This window comes from Bombus huntii, chromosome 11 (genome assembly GCF_024542735.1).
Source record: "Bombus huntii isolate Logan2020A chromosome 11, iyBomHunt1.1, whole genome shotgun sequence".
NCBI lineage: Eukaryota > Metazoa > Arthropoda > Insecta > Hymenoptera > Apidae > Bombus > Bombus huntii.
In genome coordinates, this window is record NC_066248.1 from 5,348,963 (window position 1) to 5,374,868 (window position 25,906).

Here is a 25,906-nt window from a genome sequence, read left to right on the forward strand (position 1 = left end):
TCATTATTCTTTGCCCTGGAATATAAATATGAAAGGATAAGTATTGATATAAAGGAACATGATTTCCACGCAATTCTCGTTTATTAAAATTCATATTAGTCTAGAAGTAAATATAAAATTGCAAACTCGTAAAAAGGTCATAAAAAATCTTACTTATTTTGAGATTCTAAGTAGCTCTGTGATATGTGGAGAGTAAAAGGTAAAATAAGGAATATCTGTTTATAGAGATTCTCTTAGATGCCTAATTAGCTAAATTCATTAAATCTTGTTTCTTTAGTGATAGACTGAAATAATCAAAATTGATTTTCTCAATGAAGCTGCTTTGCGACATTCTTTATTATTTCCCCTTACTCTTCGTGTCACGCCCCCGGATGTGTGAATTGCCAATAATTCGCCCCGACATCGATAAAAATCCTCGTTTCTTGCAAACGCAAATGCTTCTGCCAATCTTCGCTTCTTCGTATATAAATTTCGTCAAATATTCTCTCGTCCCATACATTTATACAGAGCAAAAGTGCGCTATGTACTATAACTTTAATAACGAAGATCTGACTGCGGTTCAAAGTAGAAAAACCTCGTAAATTTTTCGAGCCTTAACGGTTGGCGGAAGCGGAAGCGAGGAAGACCAACACCAACGTTTTCGGGGCGACCGCAGTTCCGAGGGACGTTATAAATACTTTAAGTTAGTCCAAAAAAGACGAGAAACGATCCCTGTTATGAGTATGCAGTCTTTATGAGTTTGTTAACACAATAAGAAATATCTTAGTAGCGATCATTATAAATAATTTCATCTACAATATACAATCGTTGAACTAGATCTAGAACAAATTTTTACATGCTTTGTATCACGATTAAGGTATTAACATTATAATAATTCTTTTTCTATTGCCAAACATTGTGTAACAAGGCAGCTATAGAGTATTGTTATTGTTCGAGTTCTAAATAGCGCGTTAACAAGAGTTCAACACACTCGAGACTAAGAACCTATGAGACCAGTCAGTTAATGTCGTGTTAGAACAGCATACTTTAAAGAATGTGTTTAATTTTAAGATCGAATGAAGGATGAATAATCCACAACCACAGCTATTAACATGTCAGAGTGAAAGAAAGTGAATCAAAGAAGTGAAGATTTTATAGTGTGAACAAAATTGATTGCATATATATCTGGCAGACAAAAGAGTATAGGTCAAATTTTTGCCAACATAATGCTAATATTTTCTACATTGCTGTCTTTTGCTTAGGATTCTAACAGTACAAGTCAGTTTGACTCCCTTTCCGCTCTCTTATCTGAAATTTTAATATACAAAATTTAAGATCTGATTTTATATGACACATTAAATATTATAAGTGAAGCTGAGAAGCTGCAAAACTAATAATTCTAACTTATGCTCCTTTGCTCGCCCACCAGGGATACTATAGACATAAAACAGTATCTGAAGTGTTACTGGGAAGCATAAAGAATAAGATAGAGTAAAAAAGTGCAGATGATGTCATGTTAATGAATCATGCAATATACTAGTATACAGACTATGAGGATGAACCAGATTTATGTTTAGACGGTTCTCTTAAGGAATACTGAAAAAATTTATTATATGTAGTACTTACAGATAATTTTCTTATATTATATATGTGCTTTAGCAAAGTTATTCTGTTGTAGATTCTTCATACTTTCACAAACATAAAACAGGAATAACAATATTTATGTTCATGATTTCATAATTATCTCCACATTAATTGTGCTCATTTTTTTGGAGTATTAACCCTTTGTACTGGAAGTACTTCTCCCAGGCACAGATAATATTTGGCGTCGTTATTTAATCGACAAAAAACTCGGGTGTAGAGGGTTAACAACTATTATTCTACGCTTACAACTTACGTGGTGACTCATCACCTATCTAGTATGAAAAAGATTTCAATAACTATCGACCCACTATATGGGCTGTAACGCTTTTTAGACGAAAATAATTTTAAAATCTGTTTATCTTGTTCTTACGCTATTTAATTTCTTATTATAGCTGTAAAAATGTTAGCTGCCGCTAAGGACGGTCTTGTCAAAATATATCAGTCTCGAATGTGTCAAATTGTATGAATTGTACGAATTGAACTCCTACAAACTATGTTAAAAGCTGATATATGTTCGTAACATTATTATCAATCACTTTTTCACTTTTTCACGAATATATCAGTTGTGCTGATATATGAAAAAAGGCTATATATATATTTATATATATAAATCTCAAACTATTAGTAATATCATTAATTTTTTCGCTATGTATCACTATGTATCTTTCTAGAATGCTGTTTGTACCTTGCCAACATCTACTATATTGTTGGCCCCTAAAATTTTTAGTCTCTAATAATTATTCAATTTCATTATTCATAACTACAAAAATAATCATCTAATAGGAGTTAAAAACAAATTAGGCCCCTAAAGTTGTTGTATAAGTAATGTTTCTAATATCTATTCACAATGGTGAACCATAGTGCTATTAGCAACCATTTCGATAAGTTGCATTGACTTCCTGCCGCCCACTGAAGTCCGGGATAATTAATATTTGGCGTAGAAATTTCTGCAAATTTATAAAATTTGTTCATACATGAAATAGGGTAGATTTATATTACATTGGAATTGTGAATGCTAATGTGCAAAAGCGAGAACAAGTTGTCTCCAAAAATTAACATACCTCATAACAACTGTAATAAATAAAACTAAGACTACCAAAGGCCCTGAAGAAACTGGTACTACTCCAGCCCCATAATAAAGGGCTTGACCACAAGCTGGCGGACACACAGGGACAGTAGTTTCTGCGCAAAAAACAAGGAAACATCTAGAGCATGCTAACTACTAAACTTAACAAATGAATACACTGTAAATTAAAAAAAAAGAACATAAGAGGATGAAATAAACTATACACAGAATTATAGAAGAATAACAAATAGATGTTATCAAATTATAGTATCATGCACAATCTATAAATGCATACATGTTTATCAATTCTACAATTTGATGTAACTATAATTACAGCTAGAAAAATGGAAGCAACATTTCATGAATGATTTATATTATTAAAATCGTACATATGTATATACGTATTTCAGAATACATACCAAATAATTCAACGCTTGTTTCTGCAGTTCCTAATTTATTAGCAGCTCTGCACACGTACTCTCCATATTGTCTTTTTTCAATTGTGATCACTCTAATCGTTGTATCAGTATATTGATCCGCGGTTGCAAAATGTGATATACTATAATGCTGATTATTAGACAATTGAACATCATCTTTTAACCAAACGATAGCTGGTGGAGGATACGCTTCTACATGGCATTCTAGATCCATGTCATATTGTAAGGCTTGACCAAGTCGTGGTCTTGGAGCTGTGATGACAGGAGCAAATTCAACTTCAACATTAATATTACGTCTAGCCCCACGACCTACTCCATTTTCAGCTACACAATAATATGTCCCACGATCTTCCTTACGAATTGTAGAAATTTTCAATGTGTTGCCACTGTAATATTTCAACTTGTCAGAACAGAATTCATATAAATGTCTAAAGAATAAGAGATAACAAACCTACCGATAAATTGATCCACCAGTTGGTAAGATGGCATTATTTTCTCTACGCCATGAAATTCTAGGTGTAGGAAAACCACCAGCATAACAGTCAAGCTGCACAGGCTGCCCTTCAGTGACAACCAGAGCTCTGGTTGAATTATCACTAATAATAGGTGGTCTACGAACTTGCAATTCAACATTTGCAGATACATAATTATTCAAAGATATCAAAATTTTACACTGATAAAATCCAGCATCAGTCTCTTGAATATCTTTTATCTGAAGTATGGATTATATTAATATTTAAATTACTCTATTAAACAATAAAAGCACAATATGTATTAAACATAATACCTGTAATCTAAAGGTAGATAGGGCATCATCATATTTGAGGGTAAATCTAGTATCTCTTATAATTAAAGTACTACCATGCGAAAGTGGTAATTGGTCATTAGCAACGTTTTTATTAATTTTTGTCCATACAACTGGAAAGTCAGGTGCATATAAAACTGAGCAACGGAACTCTACAGTTTCACCAATATCTTTAATTTGCTCTTGGGAAATATAAGATATTGTCGGTGTACGTTGACTTTTAACTGAAAAATATGATAGTAATGATGTTTCTAGTTAAAGATGTTAATTTAATTAAATATAGTAACATTATAATATTCTATATCCTAATATCAAAATACATAGAGATGCACACATAGAGATGTAACATGCTATACATTCCGTGATTCTGTATAAGTATCAAATTAAACTAATTGCGTGTAAGGGTGTTTTGTAAACATTGAATTTTGCATAAGGGTCGACGTAAATTCGCTTCATTAAGTAGATAAGAACAGATTTGTAGAAGCAAAACATTTATATTAAAAAACAGTACGTACAAAATGGCACTGCAAATAAATCTCTTTGTTCTTTACCTGCATATAAAAAGGCGAACGCCAAAAATGTATAAAAAGTCTTCATTATGACACACCCCTGTTGTAATGTTCCAGTAAAGCTGGAATAATAATAATCTTCACCTTTTTTCACCAATATTATTTCCACCTACTAACCTATGTTAGTAACATTTATAACATTAGATATCGTCGTCGACGCTGTCACACACCAGAAGTGTATAATAATGGAACGTAGTAATACTCACAGTACAGGTGTCTGTTGACCGAAAATAAATATGGCGAATGACGCTATATCTCTAATCAAACGAAATACCGTAACCGAAAGATTTAGAACGTATAATATAAATTAATGATATCAATTATTACATATTTATAACAGTTGTTTAAAAATTTTATTTTATTCTTACCTTATTTTTGATATACAATCTTCTATCGCAAATAGTAACAATTTTAATTAAGTTAATAGTTGTACACATGATTTATTATGTTGATTCAAAAATTTCTAATGCAGTCATATTACAGTATGTATAAAACGATAAATCCCAGTAAATTTATTCTTTTATATTTTTTACAAAAAAAAAAAAGTTTTATTAAAATATTTTATCAAAAATTTCTTGTTAAAAAGATCAAAAAGAAGATTTCAGAATAAGGTTTTTGTTTTTCTTCTTATTAAACGTAGTAATGGAAAGTTTCCTCAAGAAAATGCATAAGAATAATGATATATACATAGATTCAACGTCAGTAAGTTTTGAATAAGGATTAACATAATTGTTCTTATATTTTTTAAATACGTTTAAGAGTCACGTTTGAAAGAATAATATTATTAGTTTGCTACTATTGCTTTCCTCTTCCTTATTTTTCTTTATAACGAACTTTCCTTCCCTACTTTTCCTTGTTATAAGGGTGAATCGAAATACCAGACAAAATTACGTAAGTAGATATTAACAATTATACTAAAATGTCAAAGTATTATACAGTTAACAGACCTTTTTCTATTGATTATCTTTTACTAAGGTTTCGCTTAGGTACGAAGGTTACGTTATTTAAGTTATGGACAATGTCAAGAATCTAGTTCTGTACTATTTCAGGAAAAGCGAACACTATTAAACCATGTAACCAGTTCAAGACAAATTTTTGCCATAACGATATCTTACTAATATTTTAAATAGAAATCAGATTACACCGAGAATAAAAGTATGTATATCTTTCAATTGTATCATTATACTTTTCTAGTGTAAATTATTTTTTCATAAAATATTTCTAATACAAAAATAGATATGGTACGTTAAAAAGTCGAGACAGTAAAACCTTTTATTACGTATAACGGTTAAAGAGGAGCGTAACACGTTCATTATTCTTAAGTGACGATGTTGCGTGCAAACTTATATCCATCCCTCTGTTGGTATTTCAACTTCATGAAAGAACCTCTCTATAATATGCATGCTATACAGACATGATACGTAACATATGTTGTGTTCATTCGGTAACCATAGCGATTCGAAAACCTCATTGTCTCGTGTACCTACATGAGGGTTAAAATCCTTGATAGATTTTTACGTGTATGAAACATATACCATTCCATATAGTAAATACAAGTAATGCACATGTCGTGCAATGTACAGGATATATACCGAGTATAATGTGTTTGTACGTGTGTGAATATTTACAAAAGTACTCATAAGTATTAATACAAAAACAAAACAAAAAATAGTCACGAACAAAGAAATATTTAAAGGGGAGACATGATTTTAAAAAATCGTAACTATTGTAATTGTTCTAGGTGCTAAGAACCGTGATACTTCGACATGATGACAAATCTTTGAAAGAAACGTTCGTAGTCATCCGTTACGCTTACGAGTAAAATGATATATACGCTAAGTAGATTGTAGTAATGTACGTAGATATATACATGTAGTTCAAATGTAAAAGAATATCAAAACACGAACCAAGCTCGCAATTACACGTGTGTTCTATTCGTGCAAAGGCATGTGTATAGCTATCATTCGTAAATAACACACGCATGGTCATGTGTGCAATATATAAGCACTATCATCCTACCACGAGGAAGTCAGTATGTGTCACAGTATTGCGGTGGAAGTTACCGGCGCGGTCACCTGACAAGCATGAGCGCAGTGTCTGACAGTTGAGGGTATCTTATCAAAATTTGAAGGAAGTGTACACTATACAGTTAGACACATCAAAAGTTAACAATTCAAAGAAATAGCATTGACCGCAATTACTGTCTGGTGGTTGTGGCCAACATGTTTTGATGTTCTTTAATGTTATCAGTTACGAAAAAATAATTTATCCACATGAAAGTGCTTCTTCTTTTTTAAACAACTACTCAAAGTGAAGGAAGATCGAAGAATTGACGAAGAAAAATTTCCAAACTATTTCGGAGGTTCAAGCACCATTGTTTGTCTTCCGAACGAAATACGATCATACTAATTATGTATTCAGATATATGATCCATGTCTTGTCAATATACACTCCATTTTCTGACAACTTTCTGAATATATTTCCACGATACTTGTTAAAAATTGCCATTGTGAAATTAGGTCGTCTTGTTCAATAATGCACTGATGTACAGTTCGCAAGTGTACAGAATATCAATAATGACATTTGAAATTACAAGTCAAAAGAAAAGGAATCATAGGCCACGATGAAATCACGTAAATAATAATTGGCAATTAAATATAAGAACAAAATGGAAGTTTAAAAGAAAACAGAAAGAGGAGGTCACGAGTACGAAGTAAAATGTTCTGACTAAAAGCATACAGCAAAGTATCCACATGCATTTTGAAGCATCAATTACAAAGGTCGCGATTGATTGTCCAAAGACATCCCGTTTCGTGCCGTAAATTTATAGATCCGTCTTAAATCTGATAGGAAAGACTGTTAGCATATTCGTTGATGGGCCAAGGGCATTCGAACCTCTTCAGATTGGGAAAGGTGATAACTATAGACTATCCAGCTATCATTCCATTCATAATTGAGAAAGAAAATCAAAGTAAGGCTAAATCACCGCCTCAGTTGACTTGGCAATAAATGATCTTCCGTGATTGCTGCGAATTTTACATACATATGAATGTCAATTGGAATCGGAATTTTTGTCGACCCGTTTTCATTTCATGTAATACATTATCGATCGATTAACGACTGAAATAAAGTTACGAAGACACATATCGACCGATCTGCCTGCTTTGAATTACACGAAAGAAGTGATCTTCTTGACAGAACTATCAAGAGTTTATTGTCACTAATATTTACGATACATATAATGATTCAGCGGATCTCTTCTCTTTTTACCAATCTATAATTGCCACGGTGACCAATAGAAGAATTTATAAACTCAACGATATTCGACGCCGATGATACGATACCTTTTGTAGGAAATTGCGTCGCTTTGGGATTTTCGTGCGAGTAATGATAATAATTTGACGAAGATTAGCGTGTTGTACGGTGCATCCATTTAATGCGAATCGTTATCATGAAAATAGACAGATCGAACTTGCTTCTCGCTAAAAAAAGCAGCATTTTATTATCGTTCCGATTTACAGAATGTCAGGATTGATCAAGATTACCGAGGAACTTGTATTTTTCTTAGCTGTCATCGGCGACAGGGAATTCTTCTCGACACTGTTTATCAAGCATTTTTAAGCGCAATGGATAACAGCGAACTTCGAGTCGAGGATGAAACACAGGTATCATATACGTATATCCTTTTCTTTGTTTTTCTAGTCAATAAATTTTGTGATTTTGTTTTACAATCTGTACGTAAGAACCGGTCAGCAATAGAATAAATGTGTACAAATGAATGTGTACATTACATATTCTTTTTAATGGCGCACTATAGACAAAACTGGTGAATATTTTAAAAAATTGCATCGTACTCGTTTTAGCTGTATCTAATCGACGAATCTCATCAATATAATGTATCTAAATAATCCATCTAAACTAGTCACAGACCATCTAGATTATTCACTTAATTGCATGCCAGGTATATAAACGAAAGTCTCGTTGCTAAATTATCCAGAAAATTATGAAACGTTTATACGGTAAACTTCCGCTACTAACAATAAGCATTCCGTACTTCAATGATCTCTCTGGGCATTGAAATTGCAAAAGATAAAGTTAGATGAAATATGCGCGATGCGTTAAAGTATGCAACCAATCGAAATATTTAAATTAACAATAAGCCTCGGTATCGTTACGTTTTACGTTACTACGAAAATTACTATCGACATGTAGTGAAATGTTCGTAATAATAAATAGTTTTGCTAGCTCTGAAACGAACTTTCTACACTGACGAAGAAACAAATTTGATCCTTCTAGAACACCCATAGCAGACGAGCGAGTATATCCATAAGCAACACAAGTGTTACCGAATCAAGTACAAATGAATCTCAAACGAACGTGAATGCGGTGGGAACGGAGAATTCGCCATCGAAAGCGTCATCAACAAGTTCCTCACCCCGAAGAACCGCTACGAATTCCACAAAATCGAATTCTCCCAGTGTGAACGAAAGCACGAGAGTTGAAAATAGCAAGGAAATAATTTACAAAATGGATAAAAATGGTATTCAATCGAATGGATCGCCGATAACGAATAAAAAATTATCCAGAAGCAGCGTTTATCCCTCGGGAACAAATCTGACTGCTCGGGACGCTTTTGGTAGGATTCCAACAAATTATTTTTCTTTCTCTTTTTATGTCTTTTGCGATTTTTTCTTTTCACTTCCTGACATTCAGGAAGAAAGAGGGAAGGAACTCTCGATCTAATTTGAATAATCGGGATATGTATATCATACGTATATAGCGTGAGTATTCGTACTGGCACGTTAGCCTTGCAATGGTTGAAATAGGCCTAAGTCAATAAACTACGATCAATATGCATATGAATGTCAGTGTGACACGAATAATGGATATTAATAATGAGACTATAACTTCAGCGGATCCGTAAAAACTCTATAACTATCGAACCATTGTCCAGCCAATACGTGTCTCCCATTATTATCCTCCTTCTTTTTCAGAATGTGAAACTTTTGATAACGGTAATGATACCTCCTATTTTATAATGGTACTTTAATGTTCGTACAAGATACATGACTTTATACGTTTCTTTTTCTATATGGACCTTCAAGGTCAATGTGTTTTGCATAGTTCGTCGTATGTACAATCAATTCACTAAAGACATAGTAAAAGAATACAATTTCACGCAACAGGTGCTGAGTAGCCTATTTACATGTATAAGTACGGTCAATAGGAAGCTACTAGGGTAGTCCATAAATTTCTATGTTTTTTAATATGAGTATTGAATACAGAAGAATCTTTGTATTATTCTTTTAGAATGAATATACTCATTTGATTCATATGTACAATGTGTCATTACGTAGCTCCTGAATGATGCTTTGAAACCTTTGATGACATATTTTTTAATTCGATTAATTTCTTGTACTCTATCTGATTATTTGTTTAGAAGGGGATATCAACAAATTAGAAATTCGTGTACCTTTACGTCGCTACTGGAAGCAGAACTTCAAAGCGATAGAAGCAACAAAGAAAATATAGTATTTTGAGAAAAAATATAGTGCTTTGAAGTTCTGTTCCCAGTAGTGACACTAAAAAACACGAATTTCTAATTTTTTCATATTCCTTCCCAAACAAATAATGAGATACAGTACAATTAAATGTTCATTAAAAGATTCAAGGCATTATTCCTGGGTTACATAATGACATATTATACATATAAATCAAATGAGTATATTCACTCCAAAAGAATAATACGAAGAAATACATTAAAGAAGCGCAACTAATTGACCGCTCTAGTATTAGCGCAGAGTGTTTGTTTTATACATCCGTAGTCAATTATTTATCGATCTATTCAAAGACTTTGAGTAACTATATTACTTAAAAATGATATTAGTATGATGATTTTAACTTTGGAGTTTGAAGTCTCAAATGAATTCGAACATATTTTTATTCTTCATAGGTCCCAAGCTTACAATACCAGCGACACCGGAACACACTCCGCCGTTACTGGAAACACCAACATTTGCTGAAGATATACCGAGAAATTCTTTATTGCAAAAGGATTCGTCCTCAGAGGGGGAAGTGGATCCCGAAACACTTTACTTCCGGTGTGTTAACTTCTTTTCCAAAATATATTAAACGTATTAATCACATTTTTAAACAGAAAGTACCTATATTTCAAAAATTTTAGTACGTACAGAGTAGAATGTATTGTACATTGTTCTATCTTTTATTCCGGTACTTTACTGTTTTGATTAATCTAAGAAAAATGAACAACAAATTGTAAAGAATTCCTTGTTCATGTAGATATTAATCACGCATAGTGGGCAAAAATAATCCATAGAGAGTCAGTTCATCAAGAACGTTCGTATAATTAGCCAGTGTGCAATGTTACAAAACCCAGAGCACATAAAAAAAGAACGTTTACATAATTAATTTTCTCATCGCGTGGCCCCTGCCAGCATATTACATATTGCGATTTTATCCCATAATAACTTTACGTCAGTCGTGACTTCTTCCGTTCATGTCTGGTTTAATTTTAGACTCGGTTTCGTTATGGTCGTGCTGTTTGCTTTCCTATTAGGTCATCTCGAAAGACACCCTGTAAATTATTCAGTATGTATATTTCCTAAATAAATCCTATTATTTTTCAATTACATTGTCAAATAAATCAGATTTTCAAATAATCTTGAACGACTTTGAAATAACCTTGAAATAATGTCTTGTAACCCTGAGCCAATACTGAATGGTAATTGATCTGAAATGAATTTGAAAAGATCTTGGAATGACACTGGCTGACTTTTAAATGTTTTTGAATTGACTTTGAAATAGCCTTGCAATAATCTTGAAATGATCTAGAAAAATTATCCTAAAATTTTAATATATTATGCATTCCCTCTTTTTTTAATTGGTTGTATTCAACGTGTCTCGACACATTTACCGACAATCGCTAGAATGGTTCAGTGTTCTGTATGTTTATATTATTAACGGAGCGTGAGTAAACCAGTCGTCATATAAAATCATTATTGATCTGAAGAAGTGGTCAATCAGCCAATTATTATTTGCATTATAACTTATTAAATAATATACAACATCGTATACTATATATTTGCAGAGATGGTCGTAGACGCATTGATATGGTGTTAGTGTACCAGGAGGAGTACACTGGAGTGATGACGGAATTAGAGGCACGTCGAAAGGAACAAAGACGCGTTTTCCAGCAGAATCTATTAAAAGAGGGCTTGCAGTTGGAACTGGAACCAAAAGAAAACTCCTTCGACGGGAAAACTTACTTCTTGAAGTTGCACATTCCATGGAAGATTAAAGTTCAATACGCTGAAGTGATGAACTTGAAATTACCCACCAAAAGGTTCATTACTATTTCTGTTAAGGCTTGGGTAGGTTCATGAAGTTTCTCAAAATGAAAAGTATACGTGTTCGGTGTTTCTGCTTCTAATTAACATTATAGTATTTAGTAAGTAAATTCAACATAGAATAATCCTTCATTTTATTATTAATTTATGTTATTTTGTTATTAGCAAGGTAACGAAGACGTGAAAGAAAGCCCGAAATTTTGGGAGAAATGGATACAATGGGTAAGAAAGATGCATACTTGGGATACGAAGAAGTATCCGGAAGAGCCTAGCTTTTATGACAGCATTGATTCTGGCGATCGAGAAGAGAGGTACGAATTTAATTGTATAAGATAAATAAATTAAAAATGTATAAGCTGATTATATTATATATTATCATATGTTATAAGTTAATTATTCGATATTTTTGTTTCTTTTTTTATAGATTCGTAGTAAAGGATAGAGATACAGCTTATACACCTGCACAAAGGTCTTTGATAGTAATGCAAATATTATCGAGGGCACGGTACGACGAAAATCACGAGAAAGCAGGTATTCGTAGACTTTTGGCGGATGGCACTTATCTCGACTGCTTTTCTCTGCACGAGGGCCCGTATAATAGACCTGGATTCAATGGCGAAATTCTCGACAGATATTTACTGTACTTGATATGGGCTAGACCTTCGCAATGGTAATTTCACTAGCACTTTCACTTTTTTTAAATAAACATTTAATTCTGTATTTTTAGGTACAAAAGGCAGCCCCTCTGGTTGATTAGACGATATTTCGGTGAAAAAGTGGCTCTTTACTTTGCATGGCTAGGATTTTACACAAAATGTTTGTACGCCCCAGCGATTGTTGGCCTTTTGTGCTTTATGTATGGTGTAGGAAGCATGGATGGTCCTGATAATATACCCAGTAAAGAAATATGTGACTATAATGTAGCAGGTATTTTCGTTTTATACAATTTTTATTTTATTTTTTCCGTTCTTCCGCTTTACTAAATAACTTTTCTAGGAAATATTACATTATGCCCTCTCTGCGATAAAGCATGTACTTATCAAAAGCTCGGCGAGTCTTGCATATTCTCAAAACTAAGTTACTTGTTCGACAACCCTGCCACTGTCTTCTTTGCCATCTTCATGTCCTTTTGGGGTATGGTATAGACATAATTTAATGTTTTAACGCATATATCCTATCTTTTTATTCGATCTTTCAGCCACGACATTTCTTGAGTTATGGAAACGAAGGCAAGCTGTAATAATTTGGGAATGGGATCTCCAGAACGTTGAAAGTGACGAAGAACCTCGACCTGAGTTTGAAACTACGGTGAAAACATTTCGAATAAATCCTGTGACCAGAGAAAGAGAGCCTTACCTACCAGTATGGTCTAAGGCTGTACGTTCTTGTGCCACCAGTTCCATGGTATTTTTTATGGTAATTAAAAGAATTCTCGTCACATTCAATTAAATAAATTTGTTTTGTTGATGCTAAATTTTATTGGTAAATTTGTATTCAGATATGTGTAGTTTTGGGTGCTGTTCTGGGAACCATTATTTCTCGAATATCGCTGGTAGCCGTATTTTATGGCGGTGGAGGTCCATTTTTAAAGAAGCACGCGAAAATTTTTACCTCCATGACTGCCGCTTTAATTAATTTAATTATAATCATGATTCTTACACGAGTGTATCATCGTTTAGCGCGATGGATGGTGAACATGGAGAATCCCAGAACGCAGACTGAGTACGAATCCAGTTTCACATTCAAGATATTTCTCTTCGAGTTTGTCAATTTTTATTCATCTCTCATCTATATAGCCTTCTTTAAAGTTGGTAACATTCTATTTGCTGCACGTATGAAGTGAAACAAATTTATTGAAGAGTGGCGATTTACAGGGTAGGTTTTTTGTTCATCCCGGAGACGCAGACGCACGATCTTCTGAATTCTTTCGTATAAAAACGGACGTGTGCGATCCAGCTGGATGCCTGTCGGAAGTTTGTATACAGCTCGCCATTATAATGGTGGGCAAGCAGTGTTTCAATAATTTTGTCGAGATACTGTCACCAAAACTGTGGAATTGGTGGCGTAAAAGAAACCACGTTGCGGCTACGAAAGATCACGGCAGACCGTATACTTATTGGGAAAAGGATTATCAGTTGCAGGATCCCGGAAGATTAGCGCTCTTTGACGAATATTTGGAAATGAGTAAGTATATTTAAATTAATTTAAAATATAATTGTCAATTATCTTCTTCATGTACTTGTTTTATAGTTTTACAGTACGGATTCGTGACCTTGTTTGTCGCTGCATTCCCATTAGCACCATTATTCGCGTTATTAAACAATATAGCTGAGATACGGCTTGACGCATACAAAATGGTAAGAGAGGCGAGAAGACCATTAGCAGAGAGAGTGGAAGATATAGGAGCTTGGTATGGTATACTGCGTGGAGTAACTTACGTTGCTGTAGTGTCGAACGTACGTATACGTAATAATAAAAGTCCACGATTCAAACTTGCAAATTATATTACAAAGTCTAACAACAATTTGCTTGTATCATACATAGGCGTTCGTCATCGCATACACGTCAGATTTTATCCCCCGTAGCGTTTATGCTATCGTTTACTCTCCCACGGAGGATCTAGTGGGTTATATCGACAGTTCTTTATCGGAATTCAACACATCAGATTATAGAGATGACATGAAAAGCGATATGGATAAAAATCATCCGGTAACTTGTCAGTACAGAGGTTACAGAAATGGACCGGATCATTCAAACGATCCATACGGACTCAGCCCGCAATATTGGCATGTTTTTGCAGCCCGTTTGGCCTTTGTCGTTGTTTTTGAACATATCGTAAGTTTCACTTTACTTTATCTTCTATATGACTGGTTATGACACCACTGTAGTCCTCCATACATCTTACCTATAAAATTCACACTTTAAAAAGCTATCAGTAAAATATAAAAATGGAAATTTTAATTAGGTTTTCGCCCTAACTGGCATTATGAGTTACGTGATACCAGCTGTGCCTCGTTCTCTGGCGACTCAATTGCAACGAGAGCGTTTATTAGCTCAAGAAGCCAAGTATGAGAAAGGTATAAAGAGCAGAGAAGACGAAGATGATATTTTATCGGTGCTTAGAGAAGCAGGTAGTATTGGAGGAAGAGCTGCAGGCGGTGGTAGAGGTAGCTGGGCAAGGCGTTTCAGCAAATTGAGCGACGGCTTAGATGCCCACGTCGACGTAACTTCCAGGCATAACAGAAACAGCGATGGTTCAACCGTATGGGAAGTGACATGATTTTGAAAAGTGTCGATCATATTTTCTCCTCGAGGAGTACATCTGTACTTAAGAACATTTAAAAAATACCACTCTCATTTGTATCAAAATTATCTAATTCTATCGTTGTGTAAACTATACTTGAGCGAAGTTCTACATAAGTAAATATCGAGATATCAAGTACAAACAAATGAAATGGTAATTGTGATATTTTAGAAAATCGTGTAAAATACGCAAACACGAGTAAATGAGAAACAATCAAACCAACATGTGATGAGATAATATACAAATGCCAAAAGTATATCGACACTTTTTAAAGATTCATCGAAAATTTATTTAATAAATTTTTAACGTTTGATCGCGAGATCAATAACATATGTGTGATTTTTAACATAAATACTATCAGTATTAACTTACACAGAATTACCTCTTTTAGAATATTTAAACCAGATACTCTATTTTCTAAAATTATATTTCATCAAAATAGTTTTAGATCATAATCACCGGTTACCGGTGATAAGCATTTTTAAAGAATTTATAAAACATACTTGTATACTTGTAAACATACTATACAAAAAAACGACATGATCAAATTGAATAGTGTCACGTTTGTGTTTCTACAGTAAGGACGTTACTATCGTTTAGTTGGTAAAATTTCTGAAAACAACGAAAAGTAAAAAAATTCTCTCAAGATCTACACAATATACTCTTTATTGTATATAATTTCAATATTTCATCCTCCGTCTTACGCTTAACATTATTACAATAATTACTATAGAATATATTTATAATAATATACATGTACATATTTACTTCTTTCTTTTTGCTATTGATTCTCGACTTATATGTATAATTCTATGCTTATTGGCCTATGATTCAATCCATACTGCACTTTCTTGCGTCTTCTGCGTCCTTTTTAAAATCTAAAAGTGTATCACAGTTGTGTTGAGGGATAGATAGGGATCTTTTTTGCTTTTTTTTTCTTGTTTTAAAGAAAAGGAGACCGTTCGGACAACCGAAATCGATACATAGTCCATTCAGTCAGATCTCCTCGGATCTGATGGACGCATTAACTCAAAATTCATTAGCCATAGTTCCGATAAACGGCTGCGATGAAATGTACCCTACATTCCTAATAGTCTGTAAAAGCGGTATTTATCTTATTTATAAAATGATCTACACACATCGTTTCGAAACATATGCCGTGTGTTATATGTGTCCTAAATGACAAATCATAAAAATATAATTCATGTGAAATTTTTGAAATAGAGAAAGAATCTCCATGTTTCCTTAATTGTTTTTCTTTTATCCTAAATCATTTGTAGATAAAATCATTTGTAGCAATCCGTCCTACAGTAACATATACTCTTGTAATATTATTGCTTTTGTGCTAAAGTTACGTTGATAATTTTTTTTTCTTTTTTAAGGGAATCTCGTAGCAAAAATCTTGTACATTTTTATGCTCTTTGCAGCATAGTACTTTTTCTAATACAATGTATATGTGTATGTGTGTGTATGCGCGCGCGTACACGTGATTCACAAACTTGAGTGTTAGACAAAATGTTTTTATTTAATAAAATTCCTGCTGCTACATTATTGCAGAAATAATTTTGGCTTTCGTTCGCTTATTTTTATCTATACGTGTATTAGAACTAACATGCGTTATGCTATTATACGAGACCCAGATATGCAAAGTTATCAAAGAAACTCCATTTCGTTTATTTATAAAAATATTCTGTAGATTCGAATAACAGAGGTTGATACACTTCTTTTAATTAGGCGAGCTGTACAAATTTCATTTCTTTGGGTATCTCTCAAGGATAAATAGCTTCAACTGAGTTCATTCAATAGGATATTCAGGATATAAAGCCTTACATTTACTGATTATATATATTCACTTGGTAAAAAAACCTCTAAAAATATACTATATGCGATAAAACATTCTATATTCTCTCGAAAAATAAACTTTCAATAAAAATAGTGTCACACGTATTAAAAAGACAAATCGTAAAAAGGAATGTAACAGCATCTCATCACGTATGGGCCGTGTCGCAAGAAAATTTTCGTTGAATTTCTTTGTCTTGCATTAATGCATTTACCGTCTATATTTCAAGTATCTAGCTAAGAAATCCCGGTAGATACATTAATACAGATAAATTGAATAAATCTTGTGCTCCTACGAAGTTTCCTGTGAAAATGTTACGTAAACAGCATGAACTTTACATTGTCAAACATACCGAACAAGCAAAACATCCGACTCGACTAATCCTTCTGAGTGGACTAAATCTCGATTTCCAAATGATGCGTTTTAATTTAGGTAAGAGGTAGGAAGATGTAACACTTAACTAGATCCAGGAGGAGCATTGAAATTAAACATGGTGGTTGGTGGACGTCCCGGCATCGGTTTTGGTGGTAGCCTTGGAGTTACCGATCCTAAAATAGATTGTAACAAATCGATTGATAAACAATTGGACAAAAGCATTTTAGATGTGACACAAGAATACACAATATGATAAATACACAATTATGATAAATTCTGATATTAATATTTTTACCATTAGGTTGCGTAGGTGGAAGTTTCGTAGGACTGGGCCCATTGAAAGACATGTGTCTTCTTGTATGAACAACATTCGAACATGTGTTCTCCAACGTGGAATTCCGCCTTGCGAGTAGCGCTGAACAGCTCGGATTCAACGTTGTAGGAAGGCGAGGCGGTAACGTCACCGGCGGCAAATCTCTTCGTGGTGGCAATGGTGGTGGAGACGTACCATCCCGTGGAGGAAGTATGGGCGCATTTGGAGCTTGTCTCGCCTGTGATAAATAATATAAATCACACGATATTATAAACTACGAAATTTGAAGAGAAAATAATTCAAATTTTTTTGACAATTTACCTGTTGCGGCGACTCGCTTATGGAACTCTCTCGTTTCCTATGAGATCTTGGTGGCAAAGGGGGCGGGGGTTGACAGGGAGGTACATGGCTAGGAGACGGAGGAGGTGGTATCGCAGCACCAGGACTTCCACCCGACGATGGCATACCGGTCAAGGCTCCCATTACACCAATCGTACCAGAATTAAAGCCAAAGTGACTATTTTGCGATTGATGATGTGGGATAGGCAAATGACCAGGTGATCCTAGTTGCGGGCTGCTACCCGGAGAGCTGATCGAAAGTCCTGACATGCTAAGAGGACCTGGTGAACCTGGAGGTTGAGCTGTACCTGTATTAACAGTAAAGTACATCTACTACCTATCCAAGCATACTATGCAACAAAATAAGAACGATTCTTGTTTCTGTAGAATGAATAAGAATTGTAAAAAGCGACTGATAAGCACATGCTAACATTCAATATTTTGGACTACAAACCTCCTAGTAAAACAGGTGCAAAGACAGTGTGGTCCCCTATGTGAGAAACTGTAATATGTGATGCATGCGGAGGGGTTTCTGGTAATTCTGGCGGCGGGGCCTCCGGTGGAGGATCGTGTAATCTTACACTGGAGGCTACAGCTTGCAATGGAGCTGGTAATTTGCCGCTCAAACTTCTAGCTTTAATGCCCGGCGATTTTAAATTTAAGTCCGGCCATTTACGAGACTACAAGAACAATAATAACTAGTATAAACAGTGTTATTATACGTGTGTTTTATAATTTCCATTCACTTACGACTCTAGGTGGTTGCCTACACCCTCTAGGCTCTACTTCTAGGCTTTTATTGTACAAATAATTGCTTATATCGGCCTCTTTCATATTAGGATCGAATGGTGATAAATTTTCAATGAAATGTCTTATTCTAGGTTCCACTGAAAGACAGTAAGGTTGATTTTGGTACTGCTGAATTTCTCCGGTTATCTCCGCCACTTTCCGTCGTTTGCTAAAGTTTATAAGTTCTGGACTTCCTCGCAGATAATCCGGATTCCCTTCTTCAATGTGTAGGATGTTGGTCAGGTACATGCCTACGAAAAGAATATGTATTAGTGAAAATTGATTTAATAATTTAAATCAATAATATTTTATTCTTTATTATTTACCAAAAAATGGTACACAAGGTGGATTAATGGATCGCAATTTTTCTTGATACTTCCGGAAATGACCGTTGTTTAGTTCTCTTGCTTCTTCTAGAGCCTTTTCCAGTCGTGCTGGTATTTGCTGTAAATACAATAAAATATATACTCTGCTTGGTTCAAGTTAATCGATAACATTAAATAACAAAAGAACATACTTGAAATGTAAATTTTAACCTAAAAACGGACGCAGATCCCATTGCGCTAACAATTGCTAATACGCCATTAAAGTTATTAAGATCTTGAAGCACCATCATAATTTCAATTGTTCGTGATACAATTGCAACTCTCTCCTCTAAATTTTCAGCTTCTACTATGGTTTTTTCAAGCCACCGTGTAAACTACAGAGTAAAGAAGTGATTTAATTTGTTAAATTCAAAATATACAAAATAAAAACTAATATAGAACATAATGTAGGTAACTTACGTTTGTTGTGTGCTTTATCATTTTCAGTAAATTTGGTGATGTCTTTTCTTTATCTTTCTTAGTCCATACTGACCCAACTAATTCCGAAGGCTTTACAGTTCTGTACAATTCGAACTCTAGCAGAGTTAATTGCCTCGCTAATTCAATTGGATGTAACTGTAATTATTGGAAAATAATTTACTTGTCTATATAATACAAATAACATATTAGTTACGATTATAATATTACCATATTATCAGTTTTACATTGTTAATGTATTACCGTTAATATTCCCCATTCTTCTTCAGGAACTTTTAGGTGCCACTCAATAGGTGGTGGAGATCGTTCGAAGCTAAATGTAATAGGTCGTTGTTCTGAAGGTTCGCATTTCCTTTGCACAATTTTTATTACTGAATCCACCCATTTTCTCATTGATTTTCCACTTACTGTGTCTAAAAACAACTGCAATCTTTCCAAAAGATTTCTATCGCGTTCAAAATCATAAAAATGATGATCAACCTAGTGTGGGAAACATTCAAGAAGATATTATGCTCACTTAAAAAATGTAATACAATAATTTAGAGTAAATATATTTAAATTTTACTAACCCAATGTCTTAAAACATTTAAAACTCTAAATTGAACAGGTTGACAAAATTCTTTTCTATATCTTTTCCAATCTTCCCTAGCAGTTGTTTTACAACCAGAAGACTTTTCTTCCTCACCATAAACTAAAGAAGGATCTGGTATGTCGAATCTTTCGATTAACAATATCAACAGTTCTTGAGGTGAGCAAAAACTCCTACAAAAAAGGAAAACAATTTATTTGTTAAAGAATTCATTTTTATACATACACAAATCCCAAAGGTATGAATCCACATACCTATAAGTAGTAAGGAATGTTCGTACAAAAGCTGGATCAGCATATATATGATAAGTTAATCTTTCTACCAATTTAACCAAAGTTGCGCCCTTAATTAATGGAACACCTCCATTTTCTCTCGCTTCCAAAACAATATTTTCTGGGCTATCTTGTTCGGCAAATTTATATAAATGTGGTGGAGGTAACCTTAAGGGATGTTTCCTTTCCTCATCCAAAAGGATACTGTCCAAAGTTCTTTCTAACATACTCTTTGTATTCAACATTACAAGATCCGCCATCCAACTATTTTTATCTTCGACGGATTTGGCAACAAGAATAACATTAGGGTGGTCCCTTGGTGCAATTTCAAAGGCATTTTTTAATTCTACAAAAATAATTACATGTAATCTAGTTATACAATAGAAATATTTAATATTAAGATTATTACTTTTTAAAATTTACCTTCAGTATCCTCTTTGTCGATAATATCAACTTTTCTAATAAAAAATCTTTCTTTTAAACGCAGTTCGCCTTGATGAGGTGGATGACCCACCACACCAACCGCTGCAACCGTAACGCTAACTCTTTTGCCACCACTTGGTTTACAAAGAACTAATAAACCATCAAAAAGAAGAGCCCTTCGTTCCGTTAGCCTCCTTCCATTACTTACTTTCCACAACATATCCTCTATACATAAAAAAATAGCGAAAATATACTTTCATATAACTTATGTAAAAAGTAATAAAATAATAACGTATATTTTTCTCATACCACGTATAAATTCATTACAACATTGTCCGACGTCTCTCTGATCCCAACCATCAACAGTTTTTTGTAATTCATTAGTTTTCTCTAGTGCAGCTTGTCTCCTTGCTCTACTCTGCATTCGCAGACCTGTATCTTTTTTTGGAAGACTCGCCATAGATTGCAATAATTCCATCTGCAGTGGATTTAAAAGACCTTGTACTTGTTCCAATGTTTCACCATCTTCTATATTTGGTGTACGCTTTTGTAATACCTAAATGAAATATTATTAAAACATTATTCAATTGTTAGAATAATGTGTACGATAATATGTAAATATAAAATGATTTAAAATGTACCTTTATGTAATGGAAGTACAAAAAACAATGCCATATTGGTTGTAATAAAAGTTTTGGCAAATAATATTTGACAGCTTCTTTAAAACCATGACCTGCTGCTCTTAACGCAGCATTAGCTTCAGGCCTTGATAATAAATTTATTAAAACTTCTCGACTAGCTAGACTATTAATGTCTTTTGCATACCTAATATGAACATTTTCACTTATGATTCAAAAGAAATATATATAATTATACTTATTAAAACCAGTAATTTCTTTTTGCATACTTTATATAAACATCAAATTCTGCTGCTTCTGCCAGTTCTTCAAAACATGACCCAACAGTAGGTGTTTGTTTTTCTTCAGTAATTTCCATTATATCTTCTAAACTACCAAGTAACGTTACAGTAACTTCGTAAATGTCCATAATGTTACTGAAAAGGGTTTCAATCTCAGTTCTATCTTGTGCTAATTTTGCGATTTCTTCCCGAAAAACCTATTTAAAGAGTGGGATAATTTCATTTTTCTTGGATTAACAACTACGTTTCACCGACTAATAAGATATTTCACCTTAATGATCATATGAAGATCACGTAAATAATGACGTTCATCGTGTATGAGATCTCGAACAGATTCTTCATAAGTCTGAGAAACCACTGCACCTAAACCACTTTGTGGACCCTCTGCATAATCATCTTGATAAAATAAGTCCATTAATACCTATTAATAGATCACTAAATTACTCAACATTCATCTCGCGATTATTGATACATTTAGTATACAAACGTAGCACAAATATCATGCTTTTTAAAAATGTTACCATATCTGCACACATTGCAACCCTTATATCTTCACAAGATATCTCTACATGACGTATATTCTTGACATAGTTTCCAGCTAGCTGAAAAGAAAATAGTCTTAAACATTTTCAGGAATTAGTGTTAACGAATAACATATAAAAGAGTTATACGAAACAGAATATTGATAAAAATAAATGATAATAGCTTTTACCAACCTTCAAAATATCTGCTGAAATATATTCCAAGACTCCTACTACAAAAAGACTAACTTGTAAATCAATTTTTTGTTGTAATACTTCCTGTCAATGTAAAAATACAAGATTATAGTATCTGCGAATAAAGATATAAAAATAAGACATAAAATAAATTTAATTTCCTAATTACTTTTTGTAATAGTTGATGAATTTTGTCAACTGGAAGAACTAGTGGTGATTTCTTTTTTCCTTTTTCCAAGGCATCTCTTGCATCTCTAAGTGCCCATCTATCAATGGGAGTAGGAAAAGTACGCCTTACTCTTTCTTCCACATCTTGAGGTGTGTGTGGTGGAGGATGACCACAAAGCATTCCCAACAGCCTTAAGATTAAGCTCTCAACGTAGTCTAAGGCATCTTGTCGTGCTTCAAGACTAGGATGTACTTGCTCTAGTACCTATTTTACAAAAAAACCTCCATTAAACAGAGGAGACTATTATTTAGGGGAAAAAAATGTTTTAGGGAAAAACTGAATGAACGAAATATATGGGATACAAAATGATGAATGATACATTGACAAGGACAGAGGATATTGTTTACAAACAAAACATTTATTTGATAGTCGATATGAGCTACAATTCTATTTAAGTAAAAGATAATATTCTTACAGGTATACTGTTTAAGAAGCATAATTGATAATTAGTGATCTAAGAAAAGAATTTTTTATAAAAAAATATTTCGTTAGTTATATTCTTGTTATATTATATATCAAACTCATATTTTTGTTATACAATATGTAAATATTTATCCTACTTTATCCATTGTGAAAGATGCTCCTGCTAAAATTCCACAAACTTTAATATATTTATTGTATGGAACAAGAAGAGTAAGAAAATTAAATTTCTCATCCACATAGATTTATTCTTATAAACAGCGAGGACAAGCAACATAACGTTCTGTCATTATTCTATGAATTGTTCAATATATAAAGAAGGTATCCTTTATTCAGATACAAACACAGTTTTCAAGAAAGCTACCGATCATTGTATGATAATACATGATTGTTAATTTCCATGATATTTATTTCACGTCGATTATAACGTATATATTATGAAATATTATTGTTATTTTTGTTATGTTGTTAGAGGGTAACAAACCCAGTTGGAGATGGAAAGGGCATAAAACAGTGGCATATTAGTGACAATGACAATAGAATCGACGAATGTCGATCGGGTTGACATCAATAACATGGGATGACATCAAAATCTCGCGAAAAGCGACCCCAATTCACAAGGGATCATTATAAATTCTATAATAAGTGATTTGAAAAGTATACCTTGCGTAGGGAGTTGACAAACACCCCCTTCCACTTAGCGGCGTTCTCCTCTTTCTGAAAGTCGTAGCCTGACGGCTCGCCCACCACTGACGCCGGCGACGAAAACATCTCTACGTACTGGTACAGGCTATCACGCACCCGACAGAATAACGCGCACTAAAGTCGGTACGGCCAGAATTGATATGTGATTTTTACCACCTCTCAAACTCGGTGGTTTTTCCTAGCGGTGGAAATTAGTTCACGCCTTTTTTCAAAACAGAAACACATTTACAGACTTCCTTCATAATTCTATCATACGACTTTTCTCATATTTCCATCGTACAATCGTGTAAAATGATAGAAAGTAGAAAGAAATTTTCGTTATTGGTTGGGAGTGTCACATCTACAAAATCGTATATACGGTGGCTTATGAAAGTATTCAGACACTCGTAGAAGTATTTTACGAATATATTACGCCTGTTGTGCTTCCACATTTTGGCAATTTCATTAGCACTATCACGTAGACACGATTACCGTGACTATCTTGGTCGAGTTTGTAATTGCTTATATGTATGTCTAAATTACAAGGTATAGTAGTTCATGAAAGTATCCGAATATTTATACAAATCTTTTATGAATATAATATATGTGTTATATTTCCACATTTTGAAATTTCATAAGCACTGTGTCGTGACACGACTATCGCGAATATCGATCAAATTTGAAACGGAATTGAAAACGTACATGAAAAACTACATGATACACTACTGTAGGTATATATTTCGTTGGGATCGCAAAAGTATTGAATCAGTCCATTATATTAATAAATCACAATATTCAATAGGACCATCTTTAATATTTATTAGATGTTTAAAATGGCTGTTCACACTGTATACTTATTTGTTACTAAATATACGTTTGCAGTCAATGTTTTGTAACTTGTATACATATTTTCAGATTGGCTTGAAATTTCACTAATATAATCATGACAATCATGTCTCATAACAATACCAATAAAATTTCAAAAAAATATGTTCTACATAAAACACATAGTATGCAGACAAAAGTTTTCTACGGCAAGTGTTGAAATGCTTTGGCGAGCCACTGTGTGTATCATGTAAGCATCACGAGAACGGGAGGAAGAAAGCGAAAACGGGACACACATCGGGAGCAAAGTGATCGAGAGCAAATCCCCACCACTCACATATATCAACTCTGGCCGTGTTGACTATATACCTAGAGAATACGCTCCGGAGAGTTGCCGAATTTTCCAAACAGCATTTCGTATCGGAAATCAGAACACAGAAAAAGTTGACAGAGACGTCTGTCTGTCCGCCAGTCCGTTTCTCAGGGCGCAGACATCTCTGTTGGATAAATGCGACAGCTAAGCCACTCGGTGATATCCCCCTGGGATCTGGATGCTTCTTTCACTTATCATAGGAAGCATCTTCCAAGCTAACCCAAGAGTTCCCGAGTTAGACCGTTTCTGCATTTTATACACCGTTTTTAACGCAAATTTTTGTCAGAACCTAGCGCGAGCACCACTACTATCAAAGGATACCATTGCGCGACTCGCATCGATCGATAACTGCGATTGTTACGTCCACTTCGAGAGTCCCGAGTTCGATATATCAAGCTTTGTTAGAGTATCGATCCTCTTTTCGAGATATTTTTGAAATTCGTAATGGCGATTCATGTGTGAAATCTCTGTTATTATGTCGTGTAATAGATAATATATTTGTTTCTCGGTGTTATATTTTGAGAAATATTATAAAAATATTGTTTGTGTTACTTGCAACGATAAAATGGATGACATAGAATAAATATAAGAGATGAATCTCGCTTATAATTGCATCATTTAATAACAGTGGTGGACGTTACGAGCATTCGATAAAAGAATTGTTTGATTTAAACATCTCCTTTAGAATATGAATTTTAAAGTGAATATGAAAAATAGAATATATGAACGAACGATATAATGTAACCTTCCAATCGTTTGTTTTCGTAACCGTATAGAAGTCCATTCATGTTCCATGTTCTGCAATACCGATAGTCCAAAAAATTAG

At 33.8% G+C, this 25,906-nt stretch overlaps 3 protein-coding genes across 15 annotated transcripts; 1 reads left to right on the forward strand and 2 right to left on the reverse strand.

Moving 5' to 3' along the window:
• Positions 1-62: 62 nt before the first annotated feature.
• Positions 63-4,771, reverse strand: LOC126871319 (lachesin). 2 transcript variants are annotated; one of them, XM_050629956.1, is made up of 7 exons: positions 4,707-4,771; positions 4,483-4,617; positions 3,914-4,155; positions 3,582-3,838; positions 3,109-3,512; positions 2,685-2,805; positions 63-2,570 (listed from the first exon to the last, which is right to left on the reverse strand). In XM_050629956.1, exons 2-7 carry the CDS (start codon positions 4,526-4,528, stop codon positions 2,549-2,551), a joined length of 1,092 nt encoding a protein of 363 aa, XP_050485913.1. In that variant the 5' UTR covers positions 4,529-4,617; positions 4,707-4,771; the 3' UTR covers positions 63-2,548. The 2 variants fall into 2 exon arrangements, with proteins under 2 accessions (XP_050485913.1, XP_050485914.1); XM_050629957.1 differs by lacking the exon at positions 2,685-2,805.
• A 1,562-nt stretch (positions 4,772-6,333) lies between these two features.
• On the forward strand, positions 6,334-16,833 carry LOC126871323 (anoctamin-4). 2 transcript variants are annotated; one of them, XM_050629971.1, is made up of 14 exons: positions 6,334-8,165; positions 8,797-9,136; positions 10,454-10,601; positions 11,609-11,891; positions 12,033-12,178; positions 12,292-12,537; positions 12,595-12,794; positions 12,864-13,001; positions 13,066-13,283; positions 13,366-13,674; positions 13,742-14,051; positions 14,118-14,323; positions 14,412-14,702; positions 14,833-16,833. In XM_050629971.1, exons 1-14 carry the CDS (start codon positions 8,127-8,129, stop codon positions 15,145-15,147), a joined length of 3,189 nt encoding a protein of 1,062 aa, XP_050485928.1. In that variant the 5' UTR covers positions 6,334-8,126; the 3' UTR covers positions 15,148-16,833. The 2 variants fall into 2 exon arrangements, with proteins under 2 accessions (XP_050485928.1, XP_050485929.1); XM_050629972.1 differs by lacking the exon at positions 13,366-13,674.
• Positions 15,822-25,424, reverse strand: LOC126871322 (protein son of sevenless). 11 transcript variants are annotated; one of them, XM_050629965.1, is made up of 22 exons: positions 25,077-25,424; positions 23,862-23,978; positions 22,719-22,982; positions 22,550-22,633; positions 22,355-22,435; positions 22,105-22,254; positions 21,822-22,030; positions 21,556-21,739; positions 21,224-21,470; positions 20,915-21,139; positions 20,474-20,837; positions 20,200-20,392; positions 19,874-20,110; positions 19,613-19,768; positions 19,345-19,527; positions 19,154-19,271; positions 18,789-19,078; positions 18,493-18,718; positions 18,021-18,346; positions 17,682-17,937; positions 17,473-17,559; positions 15,822-16,049 (listed from the first exon to the last, which is right to left on the reverse strand). In XM_050629965.1, exons 2-22 carry the CDS (start codon positions 23,967-23,969, stop codon positions 16,003-16,005), a joined length of 4,035 nt encoding a protein of 1,344 aa, XP_050485922.1. In that variant the 5' UTR covers positions 23,970-23,978; positions 25,077-25,424; the 3' UTR covers positions 15,822-16,002. The 11 variants fall into 11 exon arrangements, with proteins under 11 accessions (XP_050485922.1, XP_050485923.1, XP_050485917.1 ...); XM_050629966.1 differs by having other exon boundaries at positions 23,862-23,988; XM_050629960.1 differs by having other exon boundaries at positions 23,862-24,017.
• Between the last annotated feature and the right edge of the window lie 482 nt (positions 25,425-25,906).